This window comes from Bufo gargarizans, chromosome 5 (assembly GCF_014858855.1).
Source record: "Bufo gargarizans isolate SCDJY-AF-19 chromosome 5, ASM1485885v1, whole genome shotgun sequence".
NCBI lineage: Eukaryota > Metazoa > Chordata > Amphibia > Anura > Bufonidae > Bufo > Bufo gargarizans.
Window position 1 is genome coordinate 351,059,800 of NC_058084.1, and position 19,056 is coordinate 351,078,855.

Sequence of the window (19,056 nt, forward strand, 5' to 3'; positions counted from 1 at the left end):
AGGTGAAATATATTGATTCAAATTTATGACTATCATGAAGTACAATGTGTCACAAGAAAACAGTCTCTGAATGACTTGGATAAGTAAAAGTGTTCTAAAGCTATTACCACATAAAGTGACATGTCAGATTAGCAAAATTAGGCCTGGTCAGGAAAGGGGCAAATGGCCCAGATGTGAAGTGGTTAAGCCACATTAAGGTCCCAAAAAACAAGCTTAATATCACTCATTTGCCTTGTGTGTAGTCAAAACTTCCAGGATAGGTTTGGGAAGCTGAGATCTTAGGTTGTGCAAAGTTTCAAGGCAATTGATTGAGGTTTAGGCACATTTTAAAGGGAACCTGTCACCGGGATTTTGTGTATACTGCTGAGGACATGGGTTGCTAGATGGCAGCTAGCACATCCGCAATACCCAGTCCCCATAGCTCTATGTGCTTTTATTGTGTTAAAAAACTGATTTGATACATATGCAAATTAACCTGAGATGAGTCCTGTCCCTGAGATGAGTCAGGGACAGGACTCACCTCGGGTTAATTTGCATATGTATCAAATCGTGTTTTTTTACACAATAAAAGAACACAGAGCTATGGGGACTGGGTATTGCGGATGTGCTAGGGGCCATCTAGCAACCCATGTCCTCACCAGTATACACAAAATCCCGGTGAAAGGTTCCCTTTAAGCCATTTGCACATTAAATGTTTTAGGATGTCCCCTGATCAGGGATTTTGGCCCCCTCCTCCAAACAGATCTTCTCCAGATCTTTCAGGTTAGGCTACTTTCACACCTTTTTTTGTTCATGATAATGCAAATGGATCCGTTTTGATTTACATTGAAAGTCCATGGGAGGCGGATCAGTTTTCAATTGCACCATATTGTGTCAGTAAAAACGGATCCGTCCCCATTGACTTACATTGTAAGTCAGGACGGATCCGTTTGGCTCAGTTTCGTCAGACGGACATCAAAACGGTGTCCGTCTCCAGAGCAGAATGGAGGCTGAACGGAGGCAAAGTGATGTATTCTGAACAGATCCTTATCCATTCAGAATGCATTGGGGCTGAACTGATCCGTTTGGGGCAGCTTGTGAGAGCCTTGAAACGGATCTCACAGGCGGACCCAGAAACGGCAGTGTTAAAGTAGCCTTACGGGGTTGTCGCTTGGATACATTAAGTTTCAGCTCTCTCCAAAGATTTTCAATTGGGTTCAGGTCTGGGGCCAGGCTAGGCCCCTCCAGGACCTTTAAATGCTTCTTACGGAGCCATACAATGTGATTTTCTTTTGAGATTCCGTCTCTCACAGCTGAACTGTGCCTACGATAAAAAATTACAGACCTCTCCATTCTTTATAGGTGGGAAATCTTGCAAAGTGCCAGTGTATCAGACACTTATTTTCCCCACTGTATATAAATGCACATATACACACGTGCAGACATTATCCACGAGACATCCTCATTCCCATTTCCCACAGTGTGAAACATGCTGTAACTCCAGGGAAAACTACCAAATTATGGTTTGGTCCATCCTCATTGATGTAGGCATGTACAGTAAAGGGTTCTTTGATGGTTACTGTGACTTCAGCATCTCCAGGAATAGAATATATTTACAAGCTTTGTCAATGATCACATGAATCATGCCCTCTCGGTAACTGTCTTCTAACGCAGAAGTAACAATCACCAGTAAAATGTCCAACTATACAGGAAAGATAAAAGCAAACTGTGCAACTGCCTGCAGACTCTTAGTCATGGGAGCACAAAGCAATGCATTTACTGAGACGGATAATATGGCATCACTTTCCTGGCATCGGCTTTACTTGCATGACTGTGTACCGTAAACAGCATCATATAGAAGAAGGTATAGAAGCAGTTTACAAGTATGGACACATTGCTAAACTATGTGAAACTAGGGCATAATAAAAAGCAAGGGCTCTGGTGTTGCGTCTGTCACACCACTTGCTTGAGAGCCGCAAAAAGTTTGCGTCATCATATTCTGGCCTCCATAACTTTTTTACTTTTATATTTATGGAGCGATGTGAGGATTCATTTAATTCACTTAATATTTTTGTGGGAGGTGAAAAAAACTAACAAAAAACCCCCCAAAACAGTGAATCGGCCATTTAGCCTTTTTCCCCCCTGTTTGCTGTATGAAATTAATATTTTAATATTTTAAAAGTATGGGCGTCTTTGCACACGGAGATCATGTTTTTTTTTTTATTGTTTATATATTTTTATTAGAATTTTGGGAAAAGGGGGTGAGTCAAACTTATTTTTAAAAGGGATTCTGTCACCTCCCCTAAGCCAAAAAACGATTTTAAAGCAGCCATGAAGCACAGCTTACCTGGATTAGGCTGTGCTCTTTTATCTTGCAATCCGTCCAGCAGTTACTGCAAAGAACGACTTTTATTCATATGCAAATGTATCCTGAAGGTGCCCAGAGGGGTGTTTTGTTCTTCTTAGAGAGCCCAGTACCGCCCCTCTTACAGTGCCCAGCCCGCCTTCCTTGCACTGTCTAACCGCCCTCAGCCTGCCACAGCCTCTCCTCCCTCTCCTCCCCCTCCCTCACGCCGAACGAACTTTCGCACAGGCGCAGTACCCACTGAGGGCTGCGCCTGTGCGATCAGCAGGAGACTGAGGGCAGGAGCTTCATCCTCGTCACTGGGCATGCGCCGAGCCCAGTGACGTCCGATGCTCGCTCTTCCCTGCTGACTGAGGGAAGAGCGAGCATCGGACGTCACTGGGCTCGGCGCATGCCCAGTGACGAGGATGAAGCTCCTGCCCTCAGTCTCCTGCTGATCGCACAGGAGCAGCCCTCAGTGGGTACTGCGCCTGTGCGAAAGTTCGTTCGGCGTGAGGGAGGGAGGGGGAGGAGAGGCTGTGGCAGGCTGAGGGCGGTTAGACAGTGCAAGGAAGGCGGGCTGGGCACTGTAAGAGGGGCGGTACTGGGCTCTCTAAGAAGAACAAAACGCCCCTCTGGGCACCTTCAGGACACATTTGCATATGAATAAAAGTCGTTTTTTGCAGTAACTGCTGGACGGATTGCAAGATAAAAGAGCACAGCCTAATCCAGGTAAACTGTGCTTCATGGCTGCTTTAAAATCGTTTTTTGGCTTAGGGGAGGTGACAGAATCCCTTTAAATATTTTTTTTAAACTTTTTTTTTTTTTTTTTTAACAGTATTTTATACTTCCTTTAGGGATCTATAACAAGCAATCATTAAATTGCTGTTCTCATAGAACTCAATGCACGAGAAATATGCTGTTCCTATGGAGGCTAAAGGCTGGCTCTCCATAGGAACTAATGTGCGGCAGCCTCATGCCACTCAGGAGGACGGAGGCTGCCACGCTCCCAATTTTTATCCTCACAGAGGCCATCATCACATTTGACCACGGAATCTGAGGGGTTAAATGTATGCGGTCGACGTAATGGTTGATCACATACTTGCGAGTGGGCACCATATTTAAAGTCCCGACTGCCGACATATATTATCATAAGGCAGTCAGGAATAGGTTAAAGGAGCTTAACTGCTTGCATCAACATCCTTTAAACCAATCATTTATGTAGGTAGCTGTAAGTCTGTATGTATCTTCTGTTTTGTCCATGCAGCTCTTATTTCCTGTGATGTTATGTCCAAAGCAGCGCAAGGGGCAGTGATAGGGGAGTGTCTATGTAACTAGCTGGTGGGAGGAGCTATAAACTAGCTGACTTGTCAGGAGCCTGGCAGAGAAAGGAGAAGTGCATTATGGGTTTGGTGGGATGCAGCAACAGGAAGTGCTACATACAGGATGCAAGCCAGAGTGATTGGTTTACATGGCGATTATGAGTCTTGAGAGTCCAAGTAAAAAAAAAAAAAAAAAGCATGGGGAATATGTACATGAGGTAAGCCACTACATGAGCCTATCGGCAGTACATCCTGTACTGTCAGGAAACAAACATGGAAGGCTCTGTTCACACCCATGTTATTTGCTTTCCGTCCAGGTTACGGTAGATTTTGCAAGCACAATGGAGTCTGTAGCGCTACTCTAGAACCTCATTAAGCGCAATGGAATCCAGCAGAATTCATCAGGATCTGTTTGAAAACAGCCATCATGGATTTGCAGTGACACTAATGTGAATAGAGACTTAAATGTAACATTGCTCCAGATCTAAATTCTAACACAGAAATGGGAATATTTCCAAACAGTGGACACATACTTGACATAACATTACCAGACAATAAAGAGTCAAAGACTCAATGGGTTAATCTGCTTGTAAGTGTAAAGACCTTGTTGAGTGTTTTATTTCCTCCCCGGCTAAACACTACAGAAGACGGTGCCAAGACACCTTGGAGTATACGACTCCAGCTTTCCTCTTAACATTTTGTCTCAAAATTACCCAAGCCATTGAATGTATTTAGTAGCGGCTGGGGAATTCCTGGCCTGGCAGTGGAAACATTGGAAAACCATTAGGCTGACTCCGCTGGCTGTCTAATGCTTCAGCAAATCTATTTACTGATAACTAGAGTCTTCTGCTCTCCGGTGTGAATATGTCCAGAAACTTCCTTCCTGAAACGTACACCTGTCTGCTCAACAGAGTTTCCCGCCTTTTAACAAATTCTTATTTAAATGCCTTATTTCCCTCAATTTATGAGTGCGGTCAGGGGCCCTCACCTGAGACCTGGACCATATGTTTTATTCAGCAAGAGTCTGGCTCCAACTTACAGCCAAGCTTTCTGCTGCTCACCATTTGAGACACTGGCACAGGAATAGAGTCAGAGAATTTTAATACCAAGGAGGGGGTCCCTCATTAATATATTATATTGGAAAGGGATAGTAAAAGGGGTTGTCCAGAATTAGAAAATAGGGTCTGCTTTTTCCAGAGGATGTGCCAGTGCTCAGTGGGGATAAGCCTATAGAAAAAAGAGTGGCGTTCTTCCTCAGGAGGGGAAAAAAAAGGAGTCCCTTTTCATACCGGAAAATGTCTTCAAGGGATGTTTAGAGGAAGCTGCAATTTTCTTGCAAATGGTTGAGCCCATGGGAGGTGGTGGCACTGGCACTGTAGCAAGCCACACTTTCACATCTCCGTTGTGAATACGGCGATGTCAGATTCAAATGACGGCCCCATTAAGTATAATGGTCAATGGCCACAAATACTGTAGATAAGAGAGTGGAAGGTTTACTAAAGTTAAATATGAACCTCCATTACAATGGGTACCTCATTTTTTCCTCTTTCAAGTTAGTCTACATTGACAACTGCTTTTTCTATTACGGTTTTGAGATCTGGCATCTGGCAGAGCATCTCAAAACTGGAATTAAACGGTTCCATTTAACAATGAAAGGGGACAAAACTGATCAGGATGGATACGTAAGCATCCGTTCCATTTTGTTACCGGATACAAAACCGCTGCAAGCTGCGGTTGTGTGTCCAGTTTGCGAAACAGAACAAACTGGGTCCGGCATGAAAATCAATGCAAGTCAATGGTGCCGGATCTGGTTTATTTGTTAGCGGAAAAAAATGGATCTGGAGCCCATTGACTTGCAATGATTTTTATACCGGATCCAGTTTGTTCAGTTTTGATTTAATACAACCGGATGCCGACAAAACGGATGCATTTGGATGTATTAAATGGCACAGATCTGTTTAATTTAATTAACAAATATAAACCAAGAATGAAATGTTCTGCTGAAAACCAGGGTATAGGCTTGTTTAGTATAGTTTAACAATTGGTGAAGGTTGGGCAAGTCAAGATCCATCTGAGAGTTGTCTGAGCACATGCTCCAGTGGAATGAATACAACTCAACTCCATGCTAACACATCGACATGGTCAATGTCACAAAGTTTCTCAAGTCTGAATACAATTGTGCAGAATCTTAAAGGGGGTTTCCAGGATTATTTAACTGATCAGGTCATGATTATCTGATGTCGGGTCCTTCTCAAACAGCTGATCGGTGGGGGTTCCAGGTGTTGGACCCCACCAATCAGCTGTTTGAGAAGGCTCCGGCACTCGCAGTAGTGCTGTGGCCTTCTCGCAGTTTAGACTAGGTCATGTGATAAGTTCATTGGTTACATGGCCTATGCGCAGCTCAGCCCTATTGAAGTGAAAGGGGCTGAGCTGCGATACCAAGCACTGCTGCTATACAACGTACGGCGCTGTGCGTGGTGAGCTGAAAGAAAGCTGCAGCTGTGGTGCCTTCTCAAACAGCTGATCGGCGGGGGTCCTGGGTGTCAGACCCCACGGATCAGATACTGATTACCTATCCAGAGGATAGATCATTAGTTAACAAATACCCCAAAACCCCTTAAAGTATTTTTCCTTGTAGATTGTTGTAACACATACATAAGAGGAGAAGGCACTGCCCACAAGCTTAGGGGTCACATACATGGCACGGGGAACAGAAGCAATATCAAAGAATCTATTTGGACATCTGGAATCCGATGGAGCATGATGAGCATTTTTATTCCTGATCCTTCGTATGCACCTCCATGGAAGGCCTAAATTAGCTGCTCACAAAACGGAGCTACAATATAGCAGTGAGCATAAGGCTTTACATTGTAATTGACTGCACCCTGTAGCTTATTATACAGGGCTGTAGAAAATGTTGGTCCCCTTTAAGTAAATTTATCAGTATCACAATAAGGGCATGTCCATGTGGCAGACTTGCAAATCCGACATGTAATCACTAGAGGATCCTTAGAGGAACTCTAAGTGCTCAGATTTCTGCTTCGGACGTACATTCTGAAGTTCCAGAGCGGCAGCGGGATCAGCCTCATTCCATGCTATTTATTCTGCAGTGTAGCATGTGAACCAGAGTTGGACTTATTCTCAGGGCCCAACTCCCTATATCATCAATACAGTCTAACAGATTTTGAATCATACAGTAGATATAGACCTAAGTGGTAAGTTATTCAAATGTTTTTTTTCTCCTGGACCTCTGTGACCCACTATGACTTCAAAGACTGGGCTACCAGAGGAACCTCTGGTCCCAGGGGCGTAGCTATAGGGTAAGCGGCTGCTTTGGTGTCTGAACTTAGAAGGGGTCCGCACAGGAGGGGGACTAAAAGATCTTATTGTTAGGGCCCACTCAACAGTATTATAATATGACATTATATACAGGGCCGGTGCTACCATAAGGCAGACCAAGCAGCTGCCTTAGGGGAGGGCGGAAAAATGTGACATGGGGGGCATGATGGCTGACATGGGGGGCATGATGGCTGACATGGGGGGCATGATGGCTGACATGGGGGGCATGATGGCTGACATGGGGGGCATGATGGCTGACATGGGGGGCATGATGGCTGACATGGGGGGCATGATGGCTGACATGGGGGCTGATTTCTGGTCTTACCTGAGGTGTAATGGAAAATATTTTTTTCTTATTATCCTCCTCTAAAACCTGCGAGGGGGGGGGGGGGTGTTGGCAAAAATCCTTGCACCGGCCCTGATATACAGTGACGGACGGAGCGGTCCTAATCAGAGATTGATATTGACTAGCCACAGGAATAGGGGTTGCATGTGAGGAGGAAGGGGGGGGGGGGGTGCAAAGAAGTTTCTGGGGCGGGCAATCATAAATTTGCTGTGAGGCCTAGTAATTTCCAGTTACGCCACTGTCTGGTACTCTGGATCACCAGTCCGACCCTGGTGTGAACTGGGTTGCAGAAACACCATTCACATGCGTAGATGCAGAATGTATCCAATTTTTAAGCAGGTTTTGGTTTGAATCCACAATAAAAAATAAAATAAAATGCTCAAAATCCTATTTGTATGAACAGACTCCCTCAATATCGCCATTCGAAAAACGTCTAAGTCTACTTTCACACTCGCGTTTTGGCTTTCCATTTGTGAGATCTGTTCAGGGCTCTCACAAGCGGTCCAAAACGGAACAGTTTGCATTCTAATGCATTCTTAATGGAAAAGGGTCCGCTCAGAAGGCATCAGTTTGCCTCCGTTCTGTCTCTATTCCGCTTTGGAGACTGACACCAAACTGCTGCTTGCAGCGTTTTGGTGTCCGTCTGGTGAAACTGAGCCAAATGGATCCGTCCTGGCACACAATGTAAGTCAATGGGGACGGATCCGTTTTCACTGACACAATCTGGCACAATAGAAAACGGGTCCGTCCTCCATTGACTTTCAATGGTGTTCAAGACGGATCCGTCTTGGCTATGTGAAAGATAATACAAACTGATCCGTTCTGAATGGATGCAGACGGTTGTATTATCTGAACAGATCCGTCCATAAAGGATACGCACAAAACGCGAGTGTGAAAGTAGCCTAACATTGCCTAAAACCAGATGTACAGTAATGCGGAGCGGTATGAAAGTAAGAAACACTGTGTCCCCTGAGTGACCTCAATGTACAGCCCAGTCTATGGATGTATGCAGCAGGCTCATTGCTCATTTCATCTAAGGTCTTCCCTTTTACTGTCTGCCAAAGCCTATAAAAGTAGAGCAGCCGTGACATTTACAGCAATAAATGTAATGTTATCTGTAGCTTCCCCCCTCATTGTTAACATTTGTTTACCAGGTATTGGAAAAGAAGAGGGGGAAAATGCTCCGAGAAACTATCAGGGAATTACATGGCTGAGCAAACTGTCTTTCTTCCATATGTTAAAGCCAGGACTATTTTTTTTGTAGCCCCAAACATATCAGTACAGCAAGATCATAAAACGATGCTTAGAAATGTGATACACATTTTCATTTCACACTTCATCAGCTTTTACAGCCGGGCCTCGTCGAAATGCAAGACGGGGCCTGGAAGCGCGCCACATCTACCAAGGTAAAAGCTGACGATCACATCTTTCCTACATATTTTAATTAATTATTGGACTAAGGACATTACTGGCTGCACGTAAAAGGGGTGTGGAGGGCACAATTCGTAAAAACGCCTTGTATGAGATAATGCCTCCACCTTGCACTCTGTTTGCCAGTGCAATACTTCCTGAAATACGCTTTTTTGTGAATAACGAAATGACTGATTTAGGGTAGGTTCACATCACTGTTTCGTTTTCCACTCTTGTGATGAATTAGAAGAACAGAGAAAAAAAAAATCTTTTATTTTGAGCATCCGTTATGCTCATTTTGCATCCGTTTTAGCCATTTCAGTCTGAGATCCGTTATTTTAGGCGGGAGAAAAAGTTCTCCACAAAGTACTTTTTATTCCGTCTAAAATAACGGATCTCAGATGGAGATGGCTAAAATGGATGGAAAGGAGTATAATGGATGCTCAAAGTAAAGGATGTGTTTTCTTGTTGGTTTGTTTTCTGTTCTTCTGACGGATCAGTAGAACGGAAAACGAAACTGTGGTGTGAAACCTGGTCTTACTAAAATCCAGAAGCAAGTCACCCAGCAGAGAACACATCACACAGTCTTCTGTTTCGGTCTTTGGTTTCTCTAGGTCAGTGGAGGCTAACCTCCAGCACTCCAAGCTGTGATGAGACCAACTCCCAGCATGCTCCATTCACTTCTATGGAAGTTCTGACAACAGTCAAGCAAGTGTGCATGCTGGGAGTGGTAGTTTCACCACAGCTGGAGTGTCGAAGGTTGCTGATCCCTCCTCTAGGTGATTCCAGAAGAGAGCATTTCCCTCCCTGCTTCCCATCAGAACCGTCACTCAGACTCCCAAACGGTAACGCACCTGGTTATTCGGTGTTATACAACCAACTACATAAGTAGGAGGCTGCGGAAACCTTCCCAATCAATTTTCTTGATTGCTCCAGTGCGTTCACAATGAAAACCAAAGGGACTTTCCAATAGCTCTCGATTAAATCTATCCTACTGTTCTGTGCCTACAGCACCAATACAGGGCTTTGCGTCTCCATGGTAACACAGGTTAAACACATCCTGTATACCCTGATCATGAAGTAATCTGCCCACTACTATATAAACATTTACGTACACAGATTTTTTTTTTTTTTTAGAACAGACATTTTTTTTTCTGCCTCTACGTTTAGCCATTCTGAATGGTTTAATTGGCCGTCAAGGGAAACGTTTTCCTATTACATGGAGCCCTATAAATTATAAATTGCTATTATTTTTTTCAGTGCATTCTGGCTGAATCTATCGTACAGCCATCCAGAAGATACCAGAAGGTAAATCTTCCAGGAGACACCAGCACTGAGTAGAGCAGCTTCAGGATGGGCACAAGCTCATTTACACATTTATAGACGTGGCGGGGAACATCTGAAGCAGAACCCTGTCTGCTCACCTTCAGAAATGTTAAATAAAAAGAAAATCTCAATGCTATTCACACCCTCGGTATGAAAAGTAAACCAGTATTCCTGGCATCTCCTCTGGGGAAAACATCAGCATTGTTAAAAGAAGAAAGCGCATACAATATACATATACAGAAAGGAGCTGTTGACTAGACTGTATATTGCCAAGAGTTTTCCAAGCATCCTTCAGGTGATGCATATTTAAGGAGGACGCTCAATATCACCATCTTTACTAGGACACAGCCAGACATTTAACCTGCTCAAGTGCTTTCCAGGAGTAACTGAAGCTACAGATTTTATCCATATCTAATCTAGATACAGGACCAGTCACTTAAAGAGGACCTGTCATGGTTTAGTATTAATTGCGATAAATACCTTTACTTGTTGCTGCCACCCTGCCTGATTTTTTTAAATATCGCTCCTGCGCCCCCCTGTAGTTTTCCCGCTCAGTATGCTAATACTGAGCATCGGTACAGGGAGGAGGAGACGCAGGTTTCTCAATGGGCGTCTCCTTCTCCCTGGCTGTGCCACGATCCAATCACAGCGGAGAGCGGCACAGCCAGGGAGTAGGGGTGGGCGATATGGCCTAAAATCTATATTGCAATATAATTTTAAGCATGTGCGATATGCGATATATATCGCAATATATTGTTTTCTATATTTGGGGGGGGGGGGGTTTAAACTTTTTTTTTTACTTTTTATTTAATAACTATTAGCCCCCTTAAGGGCTAGAACCCTCGTCATATTCACCCTAAGGCCCCTTTCACACGGGCGAGTATTCCGCGCGGATGCGATACGCGAGTTGAACGCATGGCACCCGCACTGAATCCCGACCCATTAATTTCTATGGGGCTGTTCACATGAGCGGTGATTTTCACGCATCACTTATGCGTTGCGCGAAAATCGCAGCATGCTCTATTTTGTGCGTTTTTCACGTAACTCAGGCCCCATAGACATGAATGGGGTTGTGTGAAAATCGCAAGCATCCGCAAGCAAGTGCGGATGCGGTGCGATTTTCACGCACGGTTGCTAGGAGACTATCGGGATGGAGACCCGATCATTATTATTTTCCCTTATAACATGGCTATAAGAGAAAATAATAGCATTCTGAATACAGATAAAATAGCGCTGGAGGGGTTAAAAAATGTATACTTTTTTTTTTTTTTTTTTTTTTTTTTTTAACTCCCCTTAATCCACTTGTTCGCGCAGCCGGCATTTCCTTCTGTCTTCATCTTAGCTGTGTGGAGGAACAGGACCTCTGGTGACGTCACGCCGGTCATCACATGATCCATCACCATGGTAAAAGATCATGTGATGGATCATGTGATGACCGGAGTGACGTCACCACAGGTCCTGTTCCTCCACACAGCTAAGATGAAGACAGAAGGAGATGCCGGCTGCGCGAACAAGTGGATTAAGGGGAGTTAAAAAAAAAAAAAAAAAAAAAAAAAAAAAAAAAAAAAATAATTAACCCCTCCAGCGCTATTTTACTATGCATTCTGTATTCAGAATGCTATTATTTTCCCTTAAAACCATGTTATAAGGGAAAATAATACTATCTACAGAAAACCGATCCCAAGCCCGAACTTCTGTGAAGAAGTTCGGGTACCAAACATGCACGATTTTTCTCACGCAAGTGCAAAATGCATTAGGCTACTTTCACACTAGCGTTCGGGCGGATCCGTTCTGAACGGATCCGCTCATAATAATGCAGACGGAGGCTCCGTTCAGAACGGATCCGTCTGCATTAAAATGGCAAAAAAAAAGCTAAGTGTGAAAATAGCCTCGGACGGATCCGTCCAGACTTTCAATGTAAAGTCAATGGGGGACGGATCCGCTTGAAGATTGAGCCACATTGTGGCATCTTCAAACGGATCCGTCCCCATTGACTTACATTGTAAGTCTGGACGGATCCGCACGGATCCGCACGCCTCCGCACGGCCAGGCGGACACCCGAACGCTGCAAGCAGCGTTCAGCTGTCCGCCTGTCCGTGCGGAGGCGAGCGGAGCGGAAGCTGAACGCCGCCAGACTGATGCAGTCTGAGCGGATCCGCTCCATTCAGACTGCATCAGGGCTGGACGGCTGCGTTCGGGTCCGCTCGTGAGCCCCTTCAAACGGAGCTCACGAGCGGACCGACGAACGCTAGTGTGAAAGTAGCCTTACAATGTTTTGCACTCGCGCAGAAAAATCGCGCGTGTTCCCGCAACGCACCCACACATTTTCCCGCAACGCCTGTGTGAAAGAGGCCTAATAGAGCTCTATTAGGGTGAATAGGACTTTACACTCTCCCTGCTGCCCTGTGCTTTGTGCACACAACAGCAGGGAGCTGGCCATGGCAGCCAGCCTCTCATGTGCCCCCCAGCCTCTTATCAGCCCCCTCTGGTAACTCAAACCCACCACCCTCCCTCCCCAGTATTAATTGGTGGCAGTGGCCACAGGGTCCCCCCCCCCCCCCCCCATCATTGGTGGCAGTGAGCAGTGCGCCCCCCCTCCCTCCCCAGTATTGATCATTGGTGGCAGGGGCCCCCTTCCCCCCCACATCATTGGTGGCAGCAGCAGTTCCGATCAGAGTACCAGCAGTGTAATGCTGGGGCTCCGATCGGTTACCATGGCAGCCAGGAAGCTACTGAAGTCCTTGCTGCCATGGTATGTCAGTGAGCAGCATTATACTCACGTGCACCGTGGCCGCTCCTTCTTCTGTCTGTGCGGCGCATTGCTAATGCTTATAGCATTAGCAATGCGCCGCACAGACCTATGAGAAGAAAGAGCGCCCGGCGCATGTGAGCTATAAGCATTAGCAATGCGCCGCACAGACAGAAGAAGGAGCGCCCGGCGACCACGGCGCACGTGAGTATAATGCTGCTCACTGACATACCATGGCAGCCAGGACTTCAATAGCGGCACAGCGGGGTGCTGGAGCGATATTTAAAAAAAAAAATCAGGCAGGGTGGCAGCATCAGCAGGGGGTACCCCCTCCCCCAAGTAAAGGTATTTATTGCAATTAATACAAAACCATGAAAGGTACACTTTAAAAGGGGTTGTATCACTTCAGCAAATCACATTTATTATGTAGAGGAAGTTAATACAAGGTACTCACTAGTGTATTGTGATTGTCCACATGGCTTCCTTTGCTGGTTGGATTCATTCTTCCATCAGGACTGTTAGCGCTTTTTCCTATAGTGAGCAAGCACGACCACCACTGATAAACTGCAGGGTGGTCCTCACCATGGAAACAAGCGGTGAATAATGTGATGGAAAAATTATTCCTGCCAGCAAAGGAAGCAATATGGACAATCACAATACACTAGTAAGTGCCTTGCATTAACTTCTTCTACATGATAAATGTCATTTGCTGAAGTGAGACAACCCCCTTTAAAAGCTAAGTATACCTTGGGGGCAATAGTTTTTTTATTATTGTACTCATTTTGGGCTAAAAATTATTTTTTCAATTGATCTCTATTAAGAATTTTGAACCACCGTCTGAGTTTCTTCTCTAGTAGCAGGTTCTGAATTTTCACCCTGCTCCATCAGGCAGCTCAGCTGATGGGCTCCTGATCTCTGACCTCCCTAAACACTCATTGTAGCTCAGTTCTGATCTTGCCTTGCTGATAACAATGTGGCTTAAATAAGTGTTTATGACCTTTTAGTAATTTGGAGATAAGATGACGACACAAAGTGAAAGTAATTGACACAGCCAGAAAACAATTAACCCTTTGTAACAGAATGGCTCATTATTTTTAATAAAGACTAATTGAAAAAATGATGTTTAGCCCAAAATGAGTAAAATACAATTAGAAAAATATGAACACCTTCAGGGGTTTTAAGTGATTGGATAGAAAGTTTTCATAAAGTCCTGGTGTCAAAACAGTTATATCTGCTAGGTACAAAGAAATACATTACAGCCCATTCTGCTAGTAATAAAAGGCATTACTACTTCTTTCAGTGTAGATTCACATTTGCTGGGGCTTAAAAAGGTTTTCCAAGACTTAATAGCTAATGACCCATCCTCAGGAGTATCATGCTCAGCCCCATTCACTTTTATAGGGCTGAGCTGCGCCTAGGCCACATGACCAATGAACGTCTCACTGGCCTAGGAAAAGCTGAATCGGCGCAGGTCCAGTGTGTTGGACCACAACCGATCAGAAATTGATGATCTATCCTGAGAATGGGTCATTAGTATTAAAGTCTTAGAAATCTCCTTTAAAGACTATGAACACCTTCAGGGGCAATGTTTTTTTTTTATTTTTATTTTTTTTAGGATTTTCTCATTTTGGGCTAAAAATTATTTATTGCAATTGGCCAACCTATCCAGGGTTAAGTTTCAATCTATCTGCAGACTATTATTTTCTGTTTCACACCAAGTCTCATCATGTTGCTGTTCTGATAGCTGGATATATAGCCCTCATCTCTGAACTCCTAACATTAACACTCATTATAGCTAAATTCTAATCAAACTGATAAGAATATGGCTTGAAAGCGTGTTTGAGCGCTGTCTGGAGTTCAGAGATGAGAGCTAAACATCCAACCATCAGAACAGCAACATTATGGGACTTTGTGTAAGGGCTGTTTCACACCAGTGAGTCCATAGCGGGAATCACACTCCCTGTGTGACCGTGATCCTCCATTGTGGACTTGCAAGAGCATACAACATTATCATGATTTATAATGCTATGTGGCTCTACTTAAGACTATATCTTACATCCTGTATTTATCATATATGCTCAGAAGCGGCACAAGTATGGAGGACTCTATTAGGCAGTAATGAGCAGTGTAGCTTTGAATTCAGAACTACGGTGAGTCAGTAAAACACTTACTAGCATCAGCAAGATTTCTGTCTATCTGTATCTCTCTGCAGCTGCTCTCTCCTCTCCCTAGACTTCTATAGGCAAGAATTGTACCCGATGTCTCAAGTGAGCTGATAATCCACCTTCATCCCTGACAAGGGATTTTACCAGTGAATTGACAGATACATGATAAGAGGCAGGAAGAAGAAAGGAGTCTGATAAGTGGAGAAAGGGGCAATTTCCTTAATATGATATATTACAAAGCTTCTTATCAGCTCTTGTACTTGTTATTTATGGAAAAAGTAAAACATCAGTTACTCTTTATGACTTACTGTATATATTAATTGTGAAATTTTATATACATAACAATCCTAATCCTAATAAAAACACATATTTAACACCAGTAAATATACACAGTATGGAGAACAGAAACTCACCTCAGACAGGCCAGAAACTTTTCCTTTTTCTAATGGTTGTGCGATGGATGGAGTATACACCTTGGAATCTGACAAAGGATGTCCTTTCATATAATGTTTTCCTGCTTCAAAAATTTCTACTTCAACCATTTTCCCCATGAATGTTTGTTCCTTCGGGACAAGGACCTTGGAAAAAAACAAATATTACATACGAGAAAAGAAGAAAAACAATCACTATTTATGTTAGTCAATACTACAGTGATAATTACAGTGATCCCTCAGGATACAATATTTTCAACATAGAATGCTCTTTTCTGACCCATCGTCATTGAAACTAGACTCAACATACAATGCCTCAGACTGAGATCCAACCAATCAATGCCACTTCTCTGGTAAAATAGCTGTATTTAGCAGCTACCCCTGACTGTTAAATGTAACGACTTGTATCTGTCTTAGTTATCTGCTTATTTTTCTTAACTTTTTCTCCATATGCAAATGAGTGGCTTAATGCACTGCCGGCCGGCCCAAGCTATTCAGTGCACATTCGCTTCTTCTGCCAGACTCTCCTACACCTTTTTGATCGACCGGGCCAGGCGAGATGACACTGCAGAAATTTGGCCCTATGAATGTAGGAGAGAGGGGGCTTCAGAGGAACAGGAGGAGCAAGGGTGCACAGAGTAGCTTGGGTCCATCCTCCGTGCATGTAACCGAGCATTTGCATAATTATGAAATGTACATTTTCTCCAGAAAGGTATCATTCCATTCAGCTGAATTAAACGTACAAGGCATCGTGCCTGGTTTAACAGTAAATTTCTTGCTGACAGACTTCCTATAAAAAAATTTTTTTTAAATCGAGAATAAAGGGGGCTCTTACCTTAAGGCTCCTGGGCCCCTATGTAATAGCTGTAAGAGAACCCCCACCTAAAGTGTAATTTATAATACTACTTACATGGCAGAGGGACTACTCAGGCACCTTAACCCAGGTATGACTGCTACATCTGTAATGCTACATAAGCTTCAACCCGATGATTTCTAACTAGCCACTTAGATCAATTTTTCTATACTTTATAATGTAGACATGTGTGAATGCATAGTTAATCAACCAAAACAATGTGGCTGTAAGAATTATCCCACATGGGTCTGTAGCACAATGGATAGAGCATTGAAATTTTAGATTAAAAAAATAATCCACACAGCAGCTTTCTATTGCCTTTCTTAAATACATAGTGTTATCAGCTAACGCTGGTAAGGTTTCCAGGAGTGTAATGCAATATAACATTTAATAGATGTAATTAAAAGTGCACTTCAAATTACTATTGTCTTATGAAAAGCAGACTGTAAAAATTAGTGTAATTAGGGTTTAATTTAAAACTCCTCCTGCATATACACAGTCAAAATATGCAGACAGATAAAGTGATGTTAAAGATACCAAAATATGTGTTTTTTCTAAAGGTACTTCAGGCACTATATACTACTCTGTCGCATACAATTAGTGATAGGTGTCACTGTATATGCCTAGTGTATACACTGTACATGCACCACATAGAGTAAGCATAACTTATAACATAAGCTAAAGAAAAAAATAATAATAATAATAATAATAAAAAAAAATATATATATATATATATATATATATATATATACACACACACACACACACACACATATACATACCACATACACACAGTTGCAAGAAAAAGTATGTGAACCCTCGAATGATATGGATTTCTGCACAAATTGGTCATAAAATATGATCTGATCTTCATCTAAATCACAACAATAGACAATCACAGTCTGCTTAAACTAATGACACACAAAGAATTAAATATTACCATGTTTTTTATTGAACACACCATGTAAACATTCACAGTGCAGGTGGAAAAAGTATGTGAACCTCTAGACTAATGACATCTCCAAGAGCTAATTGGAGTGAGGTGTCAGCCAACTGGAGTCCAGTCAATGAGATGAGATTGGAGGTGTTGGTTACAGCTGCCCTGCCCTATATAAAACACACACCAGTTGTTTTGCTTTTCACAGGAAGCATTGCCTGAAGTGAATGATGCCTCACACAAAAGAGCTCTCAGAAGACCTATGATTAAAGAATTTTTAGACTTGCATAAAGCTGGAAAGGGTTATAAAAGTATCTCCAAAAGACTTGCTATTCATCAGTCCACGGTAAGACAAATGGTCTATAAATGGAGAAAGTTCAGCACTGCTGCTACTCTCCCTAGGAGTAGCCATCCTGTAAAGATGACTGCAAGAGCACAGCGCAGACTGCTCAATGAGGTGAAGAAGAATCCTAGAGTGTCAGCTAAAGACTTACAAAAGTCTCTGGCATATGCCAACATCCCTGATACATAAAACACTAAACAAGGATGGATTTCCTGGAGGATACCACAGAGGAAGCCACTGCTGTCCAAAAAAAACATTGCTGCACGTTTACAGTTTGCACAAGAGCACCTGGATGTTCCACAGCAGTACTGGCAAAATATTATGTGGACAAATGAAACCAAAGTTGAGTTGTTTGTAAGAGAAACACAACACTATGTGTGGAGAAAAAGAGACACAGCACACCAACATCAAAACCTTATCCCAACTGTGAAGTATGGTGGTGGGGGCATCATGATTTGGGGCTGCTTTGCTGCGTCAGGGCCTGGACGAATTGCTATCATCGAAGGAAAAATTTATTCCCAAGTTTATCAAGACATTTTGCAGGAGAACTTAAGACCATCTGTCCACCAACTGAAGCTCAACAGAAGATGTATGTTGCAACAGGACAACGACCCAAAGCATAGAAGTAAATCAACATCAGAATGGCTTAAACAGAAGAAAATACGCCTTCTGGAGTGGCCCAGTCAGAGTCCTGACCTCAACACAATTGAGATGCTGTGGAATGACCTCAAGAAAACGATTCACACCAGACATCCCAAGAATATTGCTGAACTGAAACAGTTCTGTAAAGAGGAATGGTCAAGAATTACTCCTGACCGTTGTGCAAGTCTGATCTGCAACTACAGGAAACGTTTGGTTGAAGTTATTTCTGCCAAAGGAGGTTCAACCAGTTATTAAATCTAAGGGTTCACATGCTTTTTCCACCTACACTGTGAATGTTTACATGGTGTGCTCAATAAAAACATGGTAACATTTAATTCTTTGTGTGTTATTAGTTTAAGCAGACTGTGATTGTCTATTGTTGTTACTTAGATGAAGATCAGATCACATTTATGACCAATTTGTGCAGAAATCCATATCATTTCAGAGGGTTCACATACTTTTTCTTGCAACTGTATATATACTTAAAATATGGACTTCTTAATTTAATACACAGTATTTTTGGACTATAAGATTCACTTTTTTTAGTAGGAATAAATCTTGCTTAAAATGGTCTGTGTCTTATGGTCCACAGTCAGGGTGCTCCATCAGTGCCAGATCTCCCTGACTGCTTCCTTAAAGGGGGTTAACCAGGAAAATATATATATGACATCCTAAGGATAGCTCATCTGTATCAGATCTCATGAGTAAGACTGTGTAACAGTTGAAACGCATCGACAGATTAGGCAAAGCGGTTTTTAACATGTATCCTTAACGGAACTGTGATTCCTGTTCAATTCAAAGCTTCAGTGCCGGAGGCTGCAGGAAAAAGCTGATCAGTGGAGGTGCAGGGTGCTGGACCCTCGCCAATCA

The 19,056-nt window shown here is 43.1% G+C and overlaps 1 protein-coding gene across 3 annotated transcripts in view; it reads right to left on the reverse strand.

Moving 5' to 3' along the window:
* CDKAL1 (CDK5 regulatory subunit associated protein 1 like 1) overlaps positions 1-19,056 on the reverse strand; it is a 908,375-nt gene that overhangs the window by 58,784 nt on the left and 830,535 nt on the right. For all 3 annotated transcript variants that reach the window (XM_044293876.1, XM_044293878.1, XM_044293877.1), the window contains one exon: positions 15,394-15,558. In XM_044293876.1, coding sequence (XP_044149811.1) covers positions 15,394-15,558 — 165 coding nt within the window. The remainder of the gene's footprint in view (positions 1-15,393; positions 15,559-19,056) is intronic.